General features: G+C 48.9%; 1 protein-coding gene across 2 annotated transcripts in view; it reads left to right on the forward strand.

Annotated features, from left to right (window-relative positions):
- The window catches only part of CPA6 (carboxypeptidase A6), a 906,257-nt gene that overhangs the window by 743,009 nt on the left and 138,678 nt on the right, over window positions 1-24,570 (forward strand). For both annotated transcript variants that reach the window (XM_085605490.1, XM_085605492.1), the window contains exon 4: window positions 16,300-16,414. In XM_085605490.1, coding sequence (XP_085461616.1) covers window positions 16,300-16,414 — 115 coding nt within the window. The remainder of the gene's footprint in view (window positions 1-16,299; window positions 16,415-24,570) is intronic.

Genomic DNA, 24,570 nt, shown 5'->3' on the forward strand with positions numbered 1-24,570 from the left:
CTCGAGGACCACGTTGATACGAGGTCCAAAGTAATGTTCTAACATAGTCATTGACATTTCGTAAATGTCAGTAGGCTCACCATCGCCATTGCCTACTGGTATGAGGTCCATGCTGTCATATATATTCCTGCCCTTAATGCCAAGGTTATGAAGCAGGATGGCTTGTTTTCTGACAGCTGAGAATTTTTCTCTCCCAATAGCTACTATATAAGAGTCAAATAAGGTCCTCCATCTTTTCCATGGGAGAATTGGGTCTCCTTTTTCAGATGAAAATGCGGGGGGTTGGGACATGCTGGTGGATGTGGCCATGATGATGAGTGACAAAGAAAAAACAAGTCTCACTTAAACAAAAAAAATAATAGCCTTAGGATGACTCACACACAAAAGCAAAAAAAAAAAGGGAAAACAAACAGTTCTCACCGTGAGGTAAATCAGCACATTGTCAATCTATTTGTTCATTTTTATGATCGTTGAGATCGTTATCCTTCTTTTTACGTCTCACGTTTTTACATGTCTCATAGACTACACAGATGCATTGCGTGCCTTTACTGTTGAAGGGTTTCTTCCCTTTATCAAGATGGCCGCCATGTTGCACGTAGCGTGAAACGACGCGTGCGTCCAGTGTCAGAGTCACAACGTGATCAGAAGAATGTAGGGAACAAGAGACTTCACCACGCGAGAACGCCAGGAATGCGAACACGGAGAACGAAGAGATGGGAATGCAGGAACGCAGGGATTTTAAAAGTAAGCCATCAACTGTCACTGTCACGGAGAAAGGGCAGAGTGTGCATGACTGGTTTGGGCAGCCCCAGAGCGCCAACAAACCAGTCTTGCTCACTCAGGAGTGGGCACACCACTCCTCCCCTGCCAAGCCCTGCTCCTAAAGCAGCCCCGCCCACCCGCAACCAAACACTTCTGCTTTCTCGCAGTGTGAGAAGCAGAAACATAAAAAGGTAGTTTTACCATTTTATGTTTCTGCTTCTCGCACTGCGAGAAAGCAGTGGGGCGAAGCTCCTCCGCCCTAGTGTCGAACCCACCCCTGGTACTCTTGTTACTCGTGCCTGTGCGGGCCACACTTTAAAGGCCCTTAGGACCTCAGCAGGAAGGCAAGCACTATTGTTGAACTACTGTGTTAATTCTGTAATAATTGCCCACTTGTTGATTGCAGTAGAGCAAACCACTGCTGATATTGGTGGGGCGTGAAGAGCGGTCTCAGTGAACAAGTTGGCTGAACATTATCTGTCAGGTGAGCGGTCACTGCTGATGCACTAGCTAAGCACAGGCATGTACGATGTCCTGACATCTTAAGCACAGGCAGCTTTAGAGCACTGCACCATTCCATCAAATTAGATGCCATTTTGAATACCTGCCAGCGACATACTGCCTGGCGTCTGTGATACGGTGCAAACCCAGCTGGCATCACCAGGTTGTATCATCAAATCATGTAGCAGAAGTTGATACCATTTGTAACGACTATATTTTGCCTAACAACAAAAAATCATAACCCACCAGCTTGAGACTATACTTCAGGAAGCAGCAGGACCTTACTCCTGCAGTGAGCAGCTGACAAGAGGCTGCATATAAAGCAGCAACAGTTGCAATTGTGCTGCAATTACTTTGGAACACCACCTAAAGACTCTGGTAGGACAATTCTCTCTAAACTCAGCCTCTTATTAATTTTGTTAAAAAGACTGTTAATCTACAGTCCTATTTCTGTAAGTGTGGTAAAAAGGGGGATTTCCCTTGGATATGTAAAGCAGGTTTTAATGATAAAAAATGTATAAATGCCCTTACTATAAATGATAAGGCAGAGGAGGAAATACAAGATGACTAGACAAGGATTATATTTTGTCCATTGAAGAAACAAGAGCAAGTGCACCATATTGCAACTCGATTATGGTTTCTGAATCACCATATAGTTTAAATGGAGTAGAAAGGTTGAAAGAACTTCCAGAGGTGAAGCTTAGAAAATTCAGAGTCAACATTTTTGTACATATCAGGAAGTCAATGGAAGTTGTAAGGAAATTTAACAAGATGTTAATCTTTAAAAACAATTGTTCCGTCGCCACATTCTTTATGACATAAGATTCTAACCATTCAGGACAAGTGATAGGTGTCATTGGGGTAAGTGGAATAATGAAATGAAGTTGTATATGCACATTTCTATACATACTTGCAGACAAACTTGAAAAGTTGATGAGCTTGAACCACAAAATAAGGATACAGGAAGGAGGAAATAGCCTTTACCATGCAGGCGGAACCCCGCATGCCTTTACCACGCAGGCTGAACCACTCAGGCGACATTACCATGCACGTCTTTACCACGCAGGATTTTACAATGAATATGCCTTTACCATGCATCCCTTTATGATGGATTTCATTGTAAAGGCATGATTGGCAAAGGCATGTTCATTGTAAACATTTTAAAGGTAATTATATATAAATATTGAAGATTTTAATGTTAAGGGCCTGATTACGATGGGTGGACACCGTTGCGGTCTCTGGACCGACCGACCTCCGGTCGGCGGTCCCATCACTGCTATTACAATGCGACCGCACATTTCTCTATAGGAGCTTATGCTGCTGCCGTAAACCGGCTGTAGCACAAGCTCCCATAGACAAATGGAAGTTTCTGTTAATCCCTGCACCTCGTGGCACGCTGCAGGGATTAACAGGGGGGCACCATAGGTACCCCCTTGGCCCCCAACTGCAGAGTGCAGGGTGAAGGGGGCCCTGCTTGGGACCCCCAAAGTCACTTTCCCACAGGCTTTCCATGTTGCAATGCCCAACATGGGAAGCCTGTGGGAAACCGACATCGTAATCCCGATAGCGGAAACGCCGTCTTGAAGGGATTACGTGCCGGTTCTGACTGTCTGACGGGCTCCTTGAGCCCGTCGGTAGCGTGTGTGTTTATACTTTATTCGATAACAAGGTATCATAAAAGTAATTACATTTCGAATCAACATAGGTACGACCACAGGAATGATAACATATAAAAATATACATTTAAAAATTTCATCCAGAAAAACAAAAAAAGAAAAAAGGGAGATTAAGTAAAACAGAGGAGTAAGAGAATGAAGGCGAGAGATACATATCCAGTTATAAAAATTGTTTGATGTAGATGGTAAAGAGAGACAAGATGGCAATCTAAGCAGAGCTTGCTTCAACCAGCTTAGATCGTAATATCCAAGCTTTTCCAAGATATTTGGCTACCCCACAAACTACCAGCAAGGATGTTGTGTCCGTCGTTAAAATACGGAGGGCCACTGATGACTGCCTGGTACCCAGATTACTACAAACTGGAGTTAACCAGCGCTTTCTAGGTGCCCTGTACGCCTTGCAGGCAAACAGGAAATGCCCCAGTGACTCAGTAGGATTAGAACATCCCGGGCAAGCTGTGTGATTGGATTTAGAATTTTTCCAATTATTTGTAAAATCATTAATGGAACAAAGCTCTGTCCCTTGGTGAGGAGATGAAATCTAAAAAAGGTTCCAGCTTCGGAGCTGGCTTGCAGGTCATGAATGCATCAGTTAGAGCACCCAACTTTGCGTCTGTCAAAGCCATTCCCTCGACGCTTGACCAATATAGTTTCTTAATAATATCTTTTTGCGGGGGCTGCTGCAAGAGCCATTCTTCTTTTAGCCCTAGCTTAATTACCATGTCCCTCAGATTTTTCAACCATGGGATTAGTCTGAAACCATTTAAAGCAATAAGTTCGTCAAGGGCGGCTGCATAATTGCTCAGTTCCGGGGTTCTCCTGAGCCGGGCCCAAAATAAAACGGGCCGAAGGCCAACAATGTCTTTAATGGAACTGCGTCCCAAATCATAAAGTAACAGCTTAATAGGAGTGGAAACTGGGAGACCCACTAATTCTCTCATAAATTTATGTTCTGCAGAGACTAAATCAGCAACTCTTTCGAATCCCCACAGTTCAGATCCGTAAGCAGCAGCAGACAATGCCTTGCCCTCGTATACTAATAAGGCAGGGCTAATAGGCTTAGTTGATGATAAACGGTGGTCTCAAAGGATTGCTCCTGTCAATCTCTTTAGATTTAAAGTCATTTTGGCAATGTGCGAATCCCATTTCATTCTAGAGTTTATCCTGACCCCCAAATAATCAAAGCTATCCACTTCTTCTTTTAAAGTTTTTTGTTTCTAGATAATACCATCAATTTGGTCTTAGTAGTATTGATGGTAAGTCCACGATTGTCGCAAAAGATACAGAACTTGTCAAGCAGTTTCTGAAGACCCATAGGGGTCTTAGACATGAGGAGTGTATCGTCTGCAAAGAGGAGGGTGGGTGTTTTTTCCCCCGCCAGGGCGGGGGCATCCGCTGGGTCCTCCCTCAAATGGTCTACCACCCCATTAATAAAGAGGGAGAACAGTGTCGGAGCCATCACACATCCCTGGCGAACCCCCCTCTGGACAGGGATACGGTCAGTCAATTGGCCTTCACTCCCCCACCTAATTCTTGCATATGTGTCCTCGTGCAGTCTTTTGATAAACTCCAAAAGGTATCGTGGCAACCCCATTCCATGTAGAACCTGCCAGAGTTTGGCCCGGGGAACGAGATCAAATGCAGTTTTAAGATCAATAAAGGCCAGGTATAAAGAACCCCCGCCAATCAGGACAGTCTTCCAATATGTGGCGAGGAATCTGAACACCTGGTCCATAGTGCCCACTTTCTTCCTAAACCCTGCTTGTAAATGTGATAAGACGTTTCCCTCTTCAAGCCAGGTCCACATTCGCGAGTTGAGAACCCTGCCAACCACCTTTTGGATGACATCGATTAAACTTATTGGCCTGTAGTTGGCAGGGTCCTCTCTCACCCCCTTCTTATAGATTGTGACTACCTCGGCACCCTTCCATGAATCAGGGATAGCATGGCCTCTTAGCAGTAAGTTCATCCCATTAGTGATAAGTTCTGCCCATATTAGGGGGTCATGGAGAATCAAATCGCCTGGAAGGCCATCAGGGCCTGCCGCCTTCCCGGAAGCTATGCTTTTGATGGCGATCTGGACCTCCCCAGAGGTAAAAAGGTCCATTGGATCAGGCTGTAAAAAGGTTGGGTTAAGGTCTGGACTATCAGACGTGAGGTGGTCGGGCTCTACCTTGTTACAATATAATTTCGAAAAATGCACAGACCACTGCTGTTTGGTTATATTGTTGGGGATTGGTTCAGAGTCTCTTCTGGATAGTTGAGTTATTAAGGTCCAGAAGATTTTAGAGTCTTTTGAAAAGGCTGCGTACTTAAGTGCTTGCCAATGTTCCTCCTCCCAAGCCCGTTTAGCAGCTGCTATGGATTTTTTATAAGCTTGCCTAGCCAGCCTGACAGCTATTGGATCTTTATTCCGAAGTGCAAGTATGATCTCCTGTCTCAGGGTTCTACATTCGTTGGTAAACCATGGGTTGCCTCTCTTGGGTTGATGATTTATGCCAGCTTTTGGACCTTTTATTATAAAATGAGAGCCTATGTCCTCCATGAGGGTTTTATAAGTGTTAATAAAGTTAGCATGGTTTGTCACAAGCGACCCTGCATTGAGGTGAGCAAATTCAGCAGCCTTAGAGGCCACTAAGAGGTTTATGGAGGTTAGGGTGTCCTCGTGACCTGATACTTTGTGCCATTTCAACCTTCTATTGCAGTTTGTAGGCCAAATTCAAATTTAAGGAGTTTGGCCTTGAATTCCATTTAAAAACTGCACAGAGGGGATTATGGTCACTATCTGGCATCTGTTCTACCTTCATATCAACCACCTGGTCCCAAGAATTTGCATCTATGATAATGTAATCGATACGCGATGGCCCATGTAATCTATTAAAGGTCATAGCCCCATGTGGATCAGAGAGAGTTCTTCCATTTAGGGCACGGAGGTTAAATTCCAGAGTGAGACCAGTCATCTGAAGTGCCCTTGCTGACCATCTCATAGTAGAACTCAAATTTAAAGGGGGGATACAGTTTTTACTGTCTTCCTCAGTGAGCCCTAAAAGGTCAGCATCTCTTAGTGGTTCGTACGTACAATTCAGATCACCACCTATAATGATATTAGAGAGTGGTGGGATACCTGACAAAACGTTTTCCAGAATGGAGATGGTGGCAGAGTTTTGAGTGGGAGGGCCTCCTCTAGCGTATACATTGAGGAGGTCGACTCTAGAGCCATTTCGGGGCCGTTTGAAAGATATATGAAGAAGATCTACTGACTTGGCATTGTGGATTTTAATGTCCAAATTCAGAGCGACCTTAATCCAAATATGTAGGCCTCCCGAAGGTCGGCCCACACCCTGGTGGACTGCCGGGATATGAAAAGTAGAATAACCAGGCTTATAAAGAGGGTCTAAACTCCAGGTCTCCTGGAACATGCAAATATCGTATTGGTTGACGAAGTCAAGCCAATCCGGGTTGGCCAGGTGTTTCTTAAGGCCTGCGATATTCCACAAAAGTATTTGGATTGTTCCCGAATTGGCCTTCCCACTACCTGGTATAGCATTAGTCAGGGGTACGGGGGAATAATTTTTGGGTAAGTGTCTCTTCGTTGAGCCATATGGGGGATGCTGAGTATAATGTACTAGGGGGCGTCAATCGATATCCTCTAATCCTCTAAGTGGGGAGAAGCGATTAAAAGTAGGTACATTAAAAAGAGATGGTCCTGCCTGTGGCCGAGTTGGGATGATGGGGTAAGTAGGATTCCTAATTAGTGACTGCGGATAAAAATAGGTTAGATCGAGGGTTCTAATGGGGCTCTGGTATGGAGCTTGGGACCAATTCACAATGTGTCTAGTAGCTCTAACATCTCTAAAATTGACAACGATTACGTCGCCCTCAATGTCCTTGGGCCGTGGCCCACCCAACCAAGCCTACCGACATTCAAAAGTTCGCCATTTATATTAAGAGGTAACGGCCTATTCTTTCCCAACCGGTGTAAAACTTTGTTTTTTAGGTCATAATAACCTTCCTTCTTGCCTGCCTCTAGTGCAGGAACTCATGTCATAAGTACAACGTAGGGGGTTGCCTCTGGTGGGAGGTCTATGTGGTCAGGACTACCGTCGTGTTTTTTATTTGAAACAGTGGAGGGAAGGGCGTTGATTGTGGAAGGGAGGATGCCTCTAGAGGAAGGGGAAATAACAGTTGTCTTACGAGAGGATGATAGGTTAAGTACATTTGATGGGCGTGGGACAATTTTGATATTAGTTATTTCTGGTCTGCTTAGCCTATCATCTGGCGTTGGAGATAGGTTAACAGCAGGAGTGTTATTTGATGATACCAAGGCCTTTGGGAATTGCTCGTTTAATTTGTCAGTGTTTTTCTGGATCATTTGCTCTAATAGCCCTAGTTGGTTGGACACATTCTTTATCCTTTCTGTTAGTGGAAGAAGGAGTGATTTAAGAACTTTCTCAATTTGGGACATCATATTGTTTGATAGAAGATCAAATTTACAGTGATCTGACTCCGTAGCTTGCTCTGCTGGCTGCTTAGCTACTGGGATAGAAGTTTTTGCGATGTTTCCCAACGCAATGTGTTTAGCAATACCCAAATGGTTCGTTTTGTTAAGATTTTTCCCTCCTTTTTTTCTTTTTTTGGAAGGGGGGGGGGCTATGATGTTGCTTCTCCCTCTCAACTTTTGCGGGCTGACAGCATTAGAATTGGATATGGCTCCAGGAACAGATGTGGTCGGAGGTGTAAAGCCCCTAGGATGACTAATAGGGAGGGTAGGATCAGACAAAGTTGGGTGTGAGTGAGAAGGTGACGTTGGATTGTCAACATGAATGGTCAGAGAAGATGTAGAAGCAAGGGGGCTGACCGGTAAACAAGAGATAGGTGGGGCCGGCGACGGTGAAACAACCAACTGGATAGGGCCAAGAGAAGATCTTTTAGATTGTAAGATTTCGGCCGATAGACGTCGCTCTGCCATAGCTATCTCCTTTTCCAGGACAGAGGTAGCTCTTGTAATAAAATTGTCTAGCGTGCCTCTGACTGAGCCTCCCAACGTGGATAATTTACGTGATGGGGTACAGGTAGCCATAGTGGGAGACGCACAAATGGCCCAAACCAGTGATTACACACGGCAAAATTATACCACCAATATAAATGACATACGTGGCTTTTATATCAGGTGGCATGCAAACAACAACTACGTTAGATGATATGTGTGTGCCCCTTTAACATGCGCTTGTAAACAGGTAGTACCTCAGGGAATGGAGTAATGGCAAACAGATCTTAGAGAGTGGGCCCAGCCCAGCCTCCTCCTGCCTCTGACGGCCTCAGACGGCCCGCCCTTTGCCCGAGCTTAGCCCCGGGCACTCCCGCGCGCTCCCGCGCTGCGGGATAACAACAACTAAAATAGGATGCGTGGGGGGCGTGTCTTCCAGGGAGAGCTGCCCAGGTGTAAGCAATTGGGCGCGCAGGGGCTCCTGGGCAATGGAGTCCCCTGCTGCTCGCAGCCCTGTCAGCTGACGCACACCCGGCTCTATTCAGTCCTGCTCCAAACCGTTTCCGCAAATCCTGATGGACGCTGCGGGACCCGCGCAGCGGGTCCGGCGAGGTACTAGCGTCGGTGGGGCAAGGAGAGTCCTGGTGCAGTTCCGCGTTGGTTCAAGATCAAAAGGTGAGTCCCAAAGGCTCCAAGTGGAAGGGCAGATTTAGCTTGCAGATCAGCTGGGGGCGTGTCTTCCAGGTAGAGCTGCCCAGGTGTAAGCAATTGGGCGCGCAGGGGCTCCTGGGCAATGGAGTCCCCTGCTGCTCGCAGCCCTGTCAGCTGACGCACACCCGGCTCTATTCAGTCCTGCTCCAAACCGTTTCCGCAAATCCTGATGGACGCTGCGGGACCCACACAGCGGGTCCGGCGAGGTACTAGCGTCGGTGGGGCAAGGAGAGTCCTGGTGCAGTTCCGCGTTGGTTCAAGATCAAAAGGTGAGTCCCAAAGGCTCCAAGTGGAAGGGCAGATTTAGCTTGCAGATCAGCTGGGGGCGTGTCTTCCAGGGAGAGCTGCCCAGGTGTAAGCAATTGGGCGCACAGGGGCTCCTGGGCAATGCAGTCCCCTGCTGCTCGCAGCCCTGTCAGCTGACGCACACCCGGCTCTATTCAGTCCTGCTCCAAACCGTTTCTGCAAATCCTGATGGACGCTGCGGGACCCGCGCAGTGGGTCCGGCGAGGTACTAGCGTCGGTGGGGCAAGGAGAGTCCTGGTGCAGTTCCGCGTTGGTTCAAGATCAAAAGGTGAGTCCCAAAGGCTCCAAGTGGAAGGGCAGATTTAGCTTGCAGATCAGCTGGGGGCGTGTCTTCCAGGGAGAGCTGCCCAGGTGTAAGCAATTGGGCGCGCAGGGGCTCCTGGGCAATGGAGTCCCCTGCTGCTTGCAGCCCTGTCAGCGGACGCACACCCGGCTCTATTCAGTCCTGCTCCAAACCGTTTCCGCAAATCCTGATGGACGCAGCGGGTCCGGCGAGGTACTAGCGTCGGTGGGGCAAGGAGAGTCCTGGTGCAGTTCCGCGTTGGTTCAAGATCAAAAGGTGAGCCAGACGGAATGACTGCCCGGTTTCTCTCCTGACCGCCGTCATTGTAATACGGCAGTCGAAAGTGAAACCGATGATGTTGATCAAAATCCTCCGACCACAGGTCGGAGGTTTTCCAACCGACATCATTATAGGGCCCTTAGTGTTCTTTGAGGCTTCCCACCGTGGATGGCTCTTCCTGACCAGGGTGATGTGTGAACACCTCCACCCAGGAAAGGATTGTTCACGAACTCAGAGAGCGCAGGCACTCTCCCCGTGAGGTCAGAACACTGTCTGGTGGTAGAAGGCTGGCTCAGGCCAGTTGATGACCACACTAAGGATTGGTAGGTTTCAGGGGACCCATCTAAGGAGTCCTCTGTGTGCAATTTTTAATAAATCTGACAGTAGAATCAGTGCAGGTTTATTGTACGCTGATAAATTTGATACCAAACATCCTATACTTCAGTGAAGTCATCATGGAACTGGGGAACTTGTAATGATGAGTGTCCAGCCCATGTACTTTCTACAGCTTCCCTGATCACTTACAATATCCAGGAATCAACAAGGATATTGCAGGGACATTTCTGATCATGCAGATATGTCTTCACAGGAGATATAATGCGCCCTGCCTTAGGACTAAGGCCTGCTGAAGGGGTGTCTTACCTATATCACATGCAGTGTCTGTGGGCACTCTTCAGTTTTGTCTGCACCAAGACATGCAGGCTGGAATGGCAGGGTGCATGTGCTCGGTGAGGGGCCCCTTAGGGGGCCACAATTTGTGCTGCAGCCCTTAGGGACCCTCTTTAACAACAAGGCCCTTGGTACCAGGGGTACCTTTTATGAGGGACTTATGTGAGCTATTAGGGTGGCAATTGTGGAAACAAAAAGGTACAGATTAGGGAAGGAGATCTGGCACAGGGGACCTGGTTGGCAGATACCTTATGCACTTCCAGTCTAAATTACTTCGTTTTACAGGCAAAAAGTGGGGGCTAACCATGTCCAGAAAAGGCACTTTACTATAATGAGCATTTGTGTGTCTAAAAGACAAAAGCCGACCAGTCAGAAAAAAATATTTGGGTGCCGCAATATCTGTTCAGTTAATGGAGGTATCTAAAAAGAGCAAACACCAACATCTTAGGTCACCAAAAGCCAATCAAGTTGAAATGGAAGGCACTCCAATTTATGAACTACATCTTTTATACAGCAGGTCAGTGCTGATACATAAGGCATTAAAAATGTATCTGTGAGACCACTGATGCATCTAACAATGGATCTTTTGATGGGGTAAGTAAAGGTATATGAGTCTTGGGTGTTAGGAAGGAAGTGAAAAGCTAGTGTATCAGGAATGTCACATTTCAAATATTTGCCCTCATCAGTAGTCATAGCAATTTGATCAGCCTAAAATGTGAGAGTTTAACTTTTTTTCAATAGGATAGTGAAATAATAATTAAATTTGATATTACAACTCCTATCCTTTAGTTACTTATATTCTTTATGTTGATAGAGTTCTCTAGATAATACCAAACTATTCCCACCCTTATCTTTTGTCTTTATAATGCGGGACGTGTCATTTGTTAAAGCTCTTTGCACCATTATTGTGACATCACTCATATGCCTACATTTAGACAAGATGGATTCAGAAAAGAGATGTTCCCCCAATATGGAGATGAGTGAATCCCCTTCTTGGTGACAAAACTATGGTTTTGACCTAAAACTACTTTCTCTGTTGGCTTTTAAATGCTCCATTGCTGTAGCGAATTGTGTATCTAATGCTAAGTCCTTATTCTTTGTATTCGGTCCTAAATCAAGTAAACAAATTAGCAAATCAACATTCTTAATAGATAAATTATTACAGAGGATATACTGTGAGATGGACACGTTATGATGGGTCTAGTGGCAACTCACTTAACAAAACACCCACTCAAACAACCATTCACTCACCCATACAGCCACTTACATAGCCAGTCACTCACTCATACAGCCATTCAGACACCCACTCACTCACCCATACAGCCACTAACACACGCACTCACTCACCAATACAGCCACTCACACAGTATTTCACTCACCCACACACCTACTCACACACCCACTTAGACACCCATACATCCACTCACCTACCCATACACACAAAGATACATACAGTCGCACAGCCACTTACATAATATATGTTAGAAGTAGAATCCCTCAGCAGTAGTGCATCTAGTATACTAATTTAATGTTTGTAGTAGGTTAGTATATATGTTTAACACCCATGAACTCTTAAATACACTTACTCTCACTGGATGATGTCATCAGTGATGTCATTTGAGATGTCATCAGTGATGTCACTGACCATGTCATGAGTAATGTAATATGTGAAGTCATAAGCAGAGGATTACGGGGGTGGAAGTTATAGGTAGCTTGGGTAATGATAACTGCTGAATTTCATTGGGTTTGTACAAGGGAAATCTGAGCCTAGCCATAACGTCCCTGTAACCTTGGTTTTTTCAGCGAATTTCTAAGGTTATTTTAAATTATATTTCCTAACCATAATGTCCCTGTAACCTTTGTTTTTTCCAGTGAATTTGTACGGAGTTTTTAATTTTATTTCCTAACTATCACATCCCTGTAACCTTTGTTTTTTTCAGTGAATTTCTACATCTTTTTATTGTTATTTCCTGTCACCTGGATCCTTTGAGAGTGAGTGTGTGAGTGTATGCATGAGAGTCTCACTGGGTATATGTGTTGGTGTGTGAGTGTCTGAGTTGTTCTGTGAGGGGGCGTGAGTGTCTTAGGGGGTGTCTGAGTGGGTGTGTGAGTGTCTGAGTTGTTCTGTGAGTGGGTGCATGAGTGCCTGAGTGTTGCCTGCTCTATTTCTGCTAATTTTCTTCCTTTTTCTGCTCACTTATGACCTTTATTTTGCCTCTTTCAGCTCATTGCTGGCCTTTATTTATTCTCTTTCTGCTAGGCCTGGGCAGAGCTCACATAGTTTCACACCATGGAATTCCGCTGAGTTACCGAAAAACTCTGGCAAATTCCGCAGAGTTCCATGAGTGGGCAGAGTATTGCTTTGCCACCCCCAAATTAAGTCCCCTTGGCTGCTGAGAGTAGTTAGGGGCCAAGTACCTCTCCTGTTAACCCCAGTAAGTCCCCCAGTGGGATTAGTGAGATCTCGTCGAAGGCCCTGTCCCCTTTCCTAACCACTTTGAAACATGCCTCACTACTGGTAGGGGGATGAAGTCCCCTTTGCTGCTGAGGGCCCTTGGGGGCAAATTCCCCTATTATTGCCACTAGTAAGTCCCCCACAGCGGGACTGCTGAGACCTCGTCGGAGGACCCGCCCCCTTTCTCAACCACTCTGCAAACGCACCTCCTGGCAATTTACTGGTTGGGGGATGAAGTCCCCTTGGTTGCTGAGGGTCCTTGGGGGCCAAGAACTCCTATTGTTGCCACCTGTAAGTCCCCACAGCAGGATTGCCGATATCTCGTGGGATGCCCCGGCCCTTTTCTCAACCACTCTGCAAACGCACCTCCTGGTGCACTATTGGTAGGAGGATGAAGTCACCTTAGCTGCTGAGGATCATTGAGGGCTTCTTTTTGCTTGTTTCTGATCTGTATTATGCCTCTTTCCACTGAATATGCCTCTTTTTTCCGCAGCCCGTCACCTCGCATATTGTTACAGCGCGGTTTTTACCATGCATTCCATTACCCCGCAAGTCATAACAACGACTTGCGGAGGGGGGCGCTGGATGTTGGAATACTATAATTTACTATTCCAACTCCAGAACTCTATTCTGATCTTTCTGCTTGTTTCTGTCCTTTATTTGAGTTCCTTCTGCTTGTTTCTGACTTTTATTTTGCCACATTCTGCTAATTTCTGTCCTTTATTTTACCCTTTTCTGCTCATTTCTGACCTTTTTTATGCCTCTTTTTGCTCATTTCATACCTTTATTTTATTTCTTTCTGCTCATTTCTGACCTTTATTATGCCTCTTCAGCTCATTTCTGACCTTCATTCTGCCTCTTTTTCTCATTTCTGACCTTTATTTTGCCTCTTTCTGCTCATTGCTGTCCATTATTCTTCCTTTTTCTGCTCGTTTCTTACCTTTATTTTGCTTCTTGCTGCTCTTTTGTCTCGAGACCATGTGGAAAGTCTTAAGGCCCCTGGGGTCCCTGCAGGCTACTCGCCTCCTGCGGGAGCTGGCATTGCTGCTGCACAGAGGAAACTGCTGAAAGACAGCTCCCTCCGTGCAGGAGCAATTCTTTAGTCTGTTTCTCTGCCCGCTTGACAGCAGGCAGGGAAACAGATGAAATCTCCGCTTCCAGCAAACAAGAGCATTTTGTCAGCTCTCGCTTGCTGAAAGCGGAGTGTTTGCTGTGACATGGAGCTGTCAAAGTTCTCGCCAAGTCACAGCAAACATCTATGTCCCGGAGGTGGTCAACCCTGAACAGAGCAGGAGTTGGCCCTGGGGGGTGGTGGTCCCCATGAACATGTATGGCTCCAGAGGGGGGCCACAGGGCCCCCTCATTTGAAGTTCATGGGCCGGCTCCAGGGAGGTGGTGGTTCCCGGTCTGTATATGGCTCTCCCATTTTAAAAATTGTATTTTGGCCCAAGGGAGTTGGTGGTACTTAGGGCCCAGGAGATCCATGAGGACCTCATTACAAACAATTTAGCCCTGGGGAGGTGGTGGTCCCCCGGGGCATGGGGTCCATGAAGCCCCCTAATTTATTTAGAATTAGCCCTGGGGAGGTGGCGGTCCCCGGGATCCGGGGGGGAGGGGGGGTCAGCACAGTCCCCTATTACACAATATAAGCCCCAGGAAGGTGGTGGACCCTGGGGCATAAGAATGCCCAAGGAGTGGGGCCCCATGAGCCCCACTCTTTTAACTTTAATGTAAACCACATTCCCCTTGGACCTGGCCCACATGGGGGCTAAATAGTAGAGAAGTGCGGGAGCCCTGCTCCTTTTCTTAAACGTTTTTGGCGGGAGCCCTGGATCCAGTGCAAATTATGACAAAATATGTATAAAAAATGTCCTGCAAGACCCCTCCAAGAGGCCCACGGGTCAGGGTATTCCTACCCGAGTCCCAAAAAAGGCTGCCAACACTTCCTGCTTGAAGTGTTGCCAGCCAAGCACATTTCAGCATGGGGACTGTTGGATCCTCAGAGGATCAGCAACCCTATTTTTACGAATTTACATTTCCTTTAGTATTTCCAACACTACTAAACAGATTAACACCAAATAAAAGGGGTTCTTTCTGGACCAAGAGCTACCTTTCTGCCACATTCGGTTCGGCTGTAGTCGTGACTAAAATCTCTATGGGAATTAACATGAGAAACACATTTTTTGACCCTCTCTTTTTCTCGGCCCCCTCTTGACAAATCACCTCGAAACTTTCCATGCGCAACAACAATCACATGCGTACTTTTGGGGGAAAAGTTTGTTAAGATTCGTCAATCTGCACCAAAGATATAGGCAAGTCAAAAAACGTTTGTCCTATTGAAACTACGTTCGTAACTATAACTACCTACTAGTGACTCAGGGAGGGAGGCTGCGTGCCCCCCCCCCCCCTCGTCTTTAAAAAATACAGCCCTGGGGGATGGAGTCCCCAGGGCCTAATAAGACTTGGGGAGGGGAGCCATGTGGTCCCCTCACCTTTACAATACATGGGCTCTTGGGGATTGAGTCCCCAGGGCCTAATGAGGCTTGGGAAGGGGGACCACATGGAACCTCTCCCCTTTAAATAAACACGGTTCTGGAGACTGGGGTGCCCAGGGCTGTTTCAAGTGAGGGGGACCCTGCAGCCCCCCTCTCCTTTAGAAAAAATACAGCCCTGGAGGATGGGGTCCCTAGGGCTTAACAAGGCTCAGGGGGAGGGCCACGTGGCCCTCCTCCCCTATAAAATACATAATGCCTTGGGGAGGGGTTTGCAAGAGCCTCATGTGGTTCAGGGATAGGGGGGACGACATGGCTCGTAACCCTTTTTTATTGGTATTGCCCCAGAGGATGGGATCCCCTGGGCCTAATAGGGCTCGGGAGGTGGGGGAGTGCAACCACCTCTCCTTTTTTCTTGCATTTGGCCCCGGATCGGGTCCCTAGGGCCCGAAGTCCATCCTTATGCTGCGCATGGCAAAGGCCGCGTGTAGTGTGGGGATGGCTGCCTGCTGGGGATTTGGCCGCATGGCCTGTTGGGGGGTTGGATTTACATATGGTAATAAAATATTACTTTACCTTAAAAAAAACTAGCAATTCACTAAAAAAAAACAAAGGTTAAAGTAACGTTATATTAAGTGTGATAAAAAAGATCTGTTTTTTGAAATTCTTTGAACATTCAATGAATAAAACAAAGATTGCAGTAGCGTTATAGTTAGATGAATATGTCAGTGGCAACATTAACATTTTGATCTAAAGAAAATACACATAAATTCACCAGAGCTAACTACAACTTGTGCTCCGCTATGCATTGATTATGACCTCATATATTCATTCACTCATTAAAAATACATTTAATAACAAATATCTATATTGGAGGCTGCCCAAAAAATATAGTTCCCCGGACTTCCTAATGCCTTCATTAGATACTGCTGGTGTGTAAAAATCAGGAATGGAGTTCCAGTCAAAAACAATTGTGAATGTCTGCTGTAGGAAATACTCCATAATAGGTATCGCTGAACTAAGAAGTCAAATAGAAAAATTAATAAAAATATAAAGCACATACGAGGCATTGGTTGAAGAAGGCCTGAAGTTTGTGTTTGCAGATGGATTTGCATATGTTTGCCTCTCTATTGATGTCAGCATTTATCTCTCACTGTAAGTTGTGCAATTTTCTCTAGGGTTCTCATCAAAAATCTGCAGGAGGAAATTGAAAAACAAAGCAACCAGACGCCTGTTCGTAATCGGAGATCGTTGTCATGGCATAATTATGAAGTGTACCACTCTCTAGAAGAGGTAAGTGAAGAAGATTGCTGTTTGATTGCAGGTCTGCCTTACTAATGCTCAAATCTAACCATTGGCACCTTGAAATTATAAGCCACTTAGCTAGTAAAGGAGCACTGTAAATGGTGTCTTATCTTACGAGCTGCAAGGGCCTACAGTGGAGTTTTTGTTGATTTCTACTTTGCATCTGCCAACAGGAGATCATCTTTGAGCTCTCGTTTCTAGGGCCGGTATGCAGGGACTAAAGTTTGGTGTATGTGAATGCGCAATCCACTTGCAAGCGAACACTGGGGCATGCTCTGTAGCCTATTTTGGCATCTAAGTAGCTTAGCCTAGTTTGTTATTCATAAAGTACAAATAGAACAAATGGGAGTAATCTGCAAGGCACATATGCAAAAAAAGCAAACCATTAATAATATGCTAAACATATACCTTAAAACATCCACACGCAAGGGAAAACAGATGCATGCTTTTTCATGCATATGTTAGTTTAGTTTAATATCTAAAAAGCACAAAAAATGAAATGCACATAGGAGTAAGTATCAATCCACATAGACAAATAATAAATACAACTTTCAATAAAGAATTCATGTGCAATAAAAAAAAACTGAACAGGGCATAAATTCACGTTTGGCAAAAATGAAGCAAAAATGCATTTAGAAGCTGCCAGGCTTGTTCTCTAAAAATTAAACCAGAAGTGTACAGCCAAATAATGGGCGCCAGACACTAACTCCGTGTGATCCTATACATGAACTAAACCAAATAGCTTGTTCTATTCTGAAAAAAAGTGCAAATGAAAATTTATTTTTGAGGAAAGCGAGAAAGGTATTTACAGGTCTCAAATTGGATCACTTACAGGCTCCAGGGATGAAATCACTAAAATTACTTTGTGTGACCTTTAACTTAGGTGACATCACACATTGCCTGATTCGTTGGGAAAAGCCTCCTGAGAAGTGCCAGTATTTTACCCTTGAAAGACTGAGTAATGGTACTCACAAAATGTTAAATTGTCCTAAAATAATTCTAAACAGGAAAGACATACTAGACTTAAAATAATATTGAAATCACAAAACCTTAAGTATCTAGTACAAACAAACTTTAAATGAACCTTTACTTGATCTGAAGGGATGCAATCCAACCTCTTTTCTCTGCCCCAAACGCTGTTGACTCAAGAAAAATAAGAAAGACTGCACTATACTATACGTGGTAAACAAAATGGTGCCTTAATTAAATGGGAAAACATTTTTACAGTTAAAAATGTTACTAAATCTTAACAAAAAATGTTTAAAACGTTAAATGTTATACAATATTCTACTATGTTCAAAAGTCTAACTTTTTTCTCATTGGGAAATAAAAATGTAAGAAAATATGTAAACAAATATTTAGAATGTTTATGTAAATACATATAAAAAATGTACTAAATTATAAAAAAAATGCTCTTTATGTTTATGCAACTATATAGGTACCTAAGAATTGTGTACACTATGTAAATAATGTTATGTTTGTTTTATCTAAGGTATAGAATGCATTAATGGTTTATGTTATTAACAATATTACGCAATTAACACTTATTTGTTGTTAAATAAAACATTAAAAATGTATTTTAGGGGCGTGGCCAAGATGGCGGGGTGAGCGGACGCTTCCTCCCGTAGCTCCTCCGGCCCGGCCAAGCTTGAGCCCTTTTCTTATGCTTTTCTCCCCCCGCTGAGGCTCAGCGTGGAAGAGGAGCGTGGCGGAGCACCTGGTGCGCACGTTGTTGCCGTTTTGGTTCTGATCGCCTCGGGGGAAGCCCCCAAAAAGTCCGATCGAGCTCGAGGAGCGAAGGAGGGCCTGAGAGGCGGAGCGCATCGGAGTGCTGTCCGGGCGCCTCGGCTGGGCCTGGTGCTGAAAGTTGCGATCTGGAAGGAATCTGGCCCGTCGCTCGACGGAGGGTGAAGGAGCCCTGCGGGAGGGGACCCGACGGTGCGGAAGACTTCGGACGGGTGCTTTGGCACTCAGACCTGTGTCGGCGACACTTCGCACTGTGTAGGCCCCTGTCCCTTGGCCGAAGTACGGCGGACTCTCTGTTGGGGTCGGACCATCTGGGCCCCTGCGTGTGACAGACTGACACCGGCGGTGGAACCTATTTGATTGCTGTGCGTTTTGGGGGCCCCGGTGGTGTCGCCGGGCCTGGTCGCTCTGCCCTGCCTCGCCCTGCCGCCATCTTGTCCCCGTGGGATCAGTGGTGTTGGCCTTCACCGGAGCCCTTGCTGGTGGATGTATGTGACCGCCGCGGCTGCTGGGCTGACTTTTTGGGGGATGTGCTGACGAGGAGCCCCTCACTGTAGCTTCCATTCCTGTCTCGGATGGGCATCCGCGGCTGGCGGTGACCGGACTGGACCGCCATCTTGTCACCTGTGACGCAGCGACCCTGCTTGTGGGGGGACACCCACGTCGAGTGCTTGCCAGCAGCTGGGCATCCCTGGGGCGGCTGGACCAGGGCCCGACCGCAGTGCTTGCGATGTCTGGAAGAGGAGGCTCGAAGAAGGGGGACCGCACCCTGCCGGACATGCTTGGCAGGGCCCAGCAACTGAGGGACAGAACACAGCCTTCGCCGGGGACCTCCCGGGCCTCGGCGGACGTGACTGGGGGGGAACCACCCGTCACGAGGACCTTTATGGAGGAACTGTTTAGCTCCCTCAGGGAGGACTTCCAGACACTGAAGCGGGAGGTGGCCAGCGAGGTCCGGGAAGTGCGCAGGGAAGTGGAGGGCCTTGGCGAGCGCGTTGAAACGGTGGAGACGGAGGCCTAACGCCGGGAGGAGGAGATAGGCCATCTTCAACAGGACGTTCTCCGCCTCCGGGAGCAGTGTGTTGAGCTCCAGGCCCACTCTGAGGACCTTGAGAACAGATCACGGAGGAACAACATTCGAGTGCGTGGTGTGCCGACTGCAGATGAGGGGTCCGATCTGGGGAGCTACCTGCGGGACCTGTTCCGAGAGATCCTGGGGGAAGCTGCAGACTTCCCCATTAGCATTGATAGGGCACATAGGGTTGGCAGGCAGCGCCAATCATCGGCACCTCCACCGGACATTCTGGCCTTCCTGCCCGATTTCCCGCTGAAGGAACGCATCATGACTGAGGCCCGCAGGAAACAGCCCCTGACTTTCCTGGAGCGGCCGGTGGCGCTTTACCAGGACCTCTCCGCCATCACGCTGCAGAAACGCAGGTCCTTCAGGATTGCCACTGACTTTTTGCGCGAGCACGAGACGCCGTACTCTTGGGGTCATCCCTTCCGCCTGATCTTCCGATGGAACGGGGTGCTACACCAGCTACGCTCCTTGCAGGACATTTGTGGAGTCCTGGGGCTTACGGCGGCGGAGGAGGAAGGAGCTACACCGTCGTGGAGGGCCTCGGAGAGACGGAGCCGGCGGAGGTCGGCGAGGCGACGATCAGCGGCCAGCGCAGGGCGTCCTGATTCCCCTACCATCAGGGCGGACATGGCCGACGCTTTGAGGGCGGCGGCCAGGGACTCGGCCGGCTCCACTGGCGTGGCCTTGACGGCCTAACACTCACTCCGGGGGGAGATGCCTTTAGCTTCTTTAACTGCTGGGCTCAGGGCGGGGGGGTCGGGGGGGAGCGGCTGGAGGTGAGTGGCTGGACGTCCACTTCGTTCCTTTCTACGGACTTGCCCGTTTTGGGGCTTGACTGGGACAATGGGGTGTTTGAGTTTGCGTTTGGCTAGTTGCCAGGGTTGTGTTTTGGGTGGGTGTAGGGGTTGTTCTGGGGTTGGGGAGGTCCCGTCCGATGTTGTCCATGCCCACGCTTGGTCTGTTATGGCTTGTCCTGCGCGGCTGCCCCGCGCGCCCCACCCGCTGATCCCCTGCCCATTGCACGGCGCTCCCGATCCCCGAGAGGAATGTCGGCCCTAAAGGTAGTGACCCTTAATGTTCAGGGTCTGAACAACCCCGTGAAGCGCAGAGCGATCTTATCTTTGCTGGAGGGGACGCAGGCGGACATTTGCCTTTTACAGGAGACCCACTTATTGTCCCGGGATTGCCATAGGCTGCGCTCTGCTAAGTTCCCTACCCAGTTCTTCTACTCGGCAGCGAACAAGACGGCGGGGGTAGCCATTCTTCTAGCGAGCTCCTTTAGGGGGGAGGTTTTGTATAAGTGTGCTGAACAGAAGGGGAGGCTTCTTGCGTATCGCATGCGCTTAGGAGGCATAGCGTTTACGGTTGGCTCCGTTTATAGCCCAAACGACCACCAAAAGCGTTTCCTAGACTCCGTGTTGGTGGATGTCACTGCTTCCCCCGACCGCCACGTCATTCTGGGGGGAGACCTTAATATTGTCTTTGATTCTGTGATGGACAGATCGGCGCAGCGCTTCCCGCAGACGGGGGAACTGTCCCAGGCTGTGAAGGCCCGGATTGCGGAAATGGACTTACACGACCTTTGGCGCTCCATGCACCCCACGGATAGGGACTACTCTTACTTTTCACACGCACATCGAACCTACTCACGGCTGGACTACCTTCTGGTGAGTGGACCGATGCATGCCGCTGCCACGGCGGCGGACATCGGGGTCCTGACCTTGTCTGACCATTCACCAGTCACCGGCGTTTTCCAGTGGCCGGCGGCTTCCCCCTCTCGGGGGGTGTGGCGCCTCCGGGATACCCTTCTACACAAAAAGTCTGTAGTGCAGCGCATTGGGGAGGTCATACAGGACTACCTAACTCACAATAGCAACACCGACACTTCGCAGGCGACACAGTGGGCGGCATTGAAGGCAGTCCTCCGGGGGGGAATTTATCTCTATCTCCGCAGCCGAAAATAGGGAGCGGCAACGGAAGAGGGACAAGCTGACCGTTCAGGTCCGGGAGCTTGAGCAGGTCCACCGCCGTACGGGGGCGCCAAGGGTGTGGAGGCAGTTGAAGGCTGCGAGGAAGCTCCTGTCGGCATTGGATCTTGATAGGGCAGAGTATGCCGCCTTGCGCTTGAAACACGCCTTCTACACTGGGGGGGACAAATGTGGCAAGCTCCTAGCACACCGGCTCCGGGTCACGCAGCAGCGTGGCGTCGTGAGGGAACTGGTGGGCACGGACGGGGTGGTCGTCTCCGGGGACGCAGAGGTAGCGGAATCTTTCCGCGGCTTCTACGAGGCGCTGTATGCGGAGGAACCCTCCTCGCCACAGGACGCCGAAGGCTATTTGGAGTCGGTGACCCTTCCGGTGCTGGATCCGGCTCGGGCGGACCACCTGGAGCGGGATATCCATGTTGAGGAGGTGATTTCCGCTATCGCGCGGCTGAAGCATGGTAAGGCCCCGGGCCCGGACGGGTACACGTCTTTGTTTTACAAGACTTTTTGCACGGCTGTGGCCCCTGTCCTTACTCGGCTATTTAATTCCTTTTCCGAACCGGGAGCCATCCCACCGGATCTCCTGAGGGCGACGGTCGCGGTAATTCCGAAATCTGGGAAGGACCGGGCCCTCTGCGGTTCGTATCGACCCATCTCGCTCTTAAATGTCGACCAAGTTGTATACAGGGATTCTAGCGTCCAGGCTGGGTCCACACCTCCCCGGATTGGTGGAGGCGGACCAGGCTGGCTTTGTACCCGGCAGACAGACGGTTGACAATACCAAGCGGGTGGCGCATGTTCTGGAGAAGGCCTCGCGGATCCCGGGGGAGCGGATGTTGCTGTCCGTCGACGCGGAGAAGGCCTTCGACAGAGTTTACTGGCCGTATCTCGAGCTGGTTCTCAAGAAATTGGGAATCGGGGATAAGTTCCGCACCATGGTATTCAACTGTTATAAGCATCCTTCAGCGTCGGTGCGGGTCAACGGGTGTAGCTCCGGTGGATTTGCCATCGAACGTGGCACAAGGCAGGGCTGCCCCCTCTCGCCGCTCTTGTTTGCCCTCTACATGGAGCCGTTTGCTCAGAGGATTCGCGATAACCCGGATGCGGTTGGGGTCCGGATGGGCCAGTATGTCCACACGGTCAGTCTCTACGCGGACGATGTCCTGTTGACCTTGGACGACCCTAGGAGGTCGCTGCCTGTTTGCCTCCAGGAACTAGACGCCTTTGCCTGTGTGGCCGGCTTCAAAATGAATATGAGCAAGTCGGTGGCGTTAGACGTGTCCCTGGCTGCGGACACCAGGAGGGACCTTCAGCGACTCTTCCCCATGCAGTGGTCCTCCTCCACGGTGCCATACCTGGGGATTCTGCTGGCGCCCACATTACCGGAGATGGTCACGGCTAACTATGCCTCCCTCAGCAGGAAGATCAAGGAGGAGCTTGGTCGCTGGAGCAAAGGCCTACTGACCTGGCTGGGGCGAATCGCGGCGGTTAAGATGACGGTGTTGCCCCAGATACTGTATCTTTTCCGGGCCCTCCCTCTCCAGCCCCCGGTGGGCTGGATACGACAAATGCAGGCTGACATCTCCCGCTTTGTCTGGCAGGGCCGCAAGCCACGAATGAAGAAGGTCCTCTCCACGCTTGCTCCGGAGGCGGGGGGCCTCGGTATTCCGGACCTCCGTAAGTACTTTCAGGCGGCACAGCTGCGATATTTGGTGGAGTGGAGCAGGTGGGAGTCCGACAAACACTGGCTCTTTCAAGACCAGGCAGTGGCGGGCCGCACTTTACAAGAGGTTCCATTCTTGCGCCGCGCGCATCGCCCCCCTAACCTTTACGCTTCTTTTATTACGCGGGTCCCCCTGCGGGTGTGGGACGCAGTCTGTGAGGCTCGGGGCCTCACCACCTTCCCTTCGCCGTTCACACCCATAGCGGGCAACCCGGACTTCTCCCCAGAGATGGAGCCGGGAGTTTTCTCCCATTGGGTGCAGGCGGGCTGCAGGGCGCTCTTCCAGATCTATGGCCCGGAGGGAGTGATTCCGTTTCAGCAACTCCGCCAGGAGTTCGGCCTGACGGAGCTGGACAGATTGCGCTACATGCAGGTTCGGCATTGGGCCCTCCAGCCCCAGGTGCGTGACACCGCTGCTCGTCAAATTACACCGTATGAGAGGTGGCTGGCTACCCGGACCTCCGACGCTAAGCTAATTACCGATCTGTACAAGTACCTACAACCCCCGCCGTTTCACTATTACAACCCGGGGAGGGAGCGCTGGCACAGGGAATTGGGTAGGACACTCAGCCACAAGGAATGGGATAAAATTGCGTATCGGGCGCGGCACTCTGCATATCACACGGGCCTTACGGAGACCTTCACTAAGGTGTCCACTTATTGGTATTACACCCCGGAGCGACTGTATGAAATGCATAAATACACTGACAAGGGGTGCTGGCGGGGCTGCGGGCAGGAGGGTACCCTCTCACACATTCTTTGGGATTGCCCCGTGCTGACCGCTTACTGGAAGGAAGTTTTGGACGAGGTGGATAAGCACTTTGAGATAGAGCTGCCGCGCTTCCCGGCGTATGTCCTGCTGGGCCTCCCCAATGACCTAATGTACCCACTGAAGTCCCGCAGGGGCAGGCAGATCGCGATTGCGCTGAGGTCTGCGGTCCAGAACATCCTTATCCACTGGCGCACCAACACTGTCCCCTCCATCACGGGTTGGTTGCATAGGCATTGGCATGTGCTGGGAATGGAGAAGTTGTCGCTCACGGTGGCGGGGGAAATAGACCAATTTGAAGAGCTGTGGCAACCCTTTCTAGCGCTGCTGTCCACCGAATTCCGGGAGCTCACCTGTCCGAGGTATCTTAGGCTTCTCAGGCTGATGCCGCCGGTGATCCCGGCGGACTAGATCACATGTGAGACAGAGGCCTCGGGGGGGGGGTGCGGGGCTTCTTGGTGAGGACTAATCTGACGCGGGACCATAGGACGGGGGGGGTGGGGTATTGTTTTTTCTTCCTTCCTTTCTTTACTGGGGGGATGGGGGGGGGTGGATTGTGCTTTGTTGAGTTGCTGCTGGTTTTCATTGCTCAGATTTGGGGTGTTGGATATGCACGCAGGGATTCCACAGTTTGCATTTCTAGCCTTTCATTTACTGTGCTTTTCCCCTGGCCCATCGACCTATCCATCGCCAACCCTCTTGAGTGGCACCTTTTTTCTTTGATTGTATTAAATGTACCCTAACCTCCTACCCCCCTCCCCCATGGTTTGTTTTGTTTCAATAAAAACGTTTTAAACATAAAAATGTATTTTAAATGTGTATGTTTTTGAACAAATAAAT

The sequence above is a fragment of the Triturus cristatus genome, chromosome 5_1 (assembly GCF_964204655.1).
Source record: "Triturus cristatus chromosome 5_1, aTriCri1.1, whole genome shotgun sequence".
NCBI lineage: Eukaryota > Metazoa > Chordata > Amphibia > Caudata > Salamandridae > Triturus > Triturus cristatus.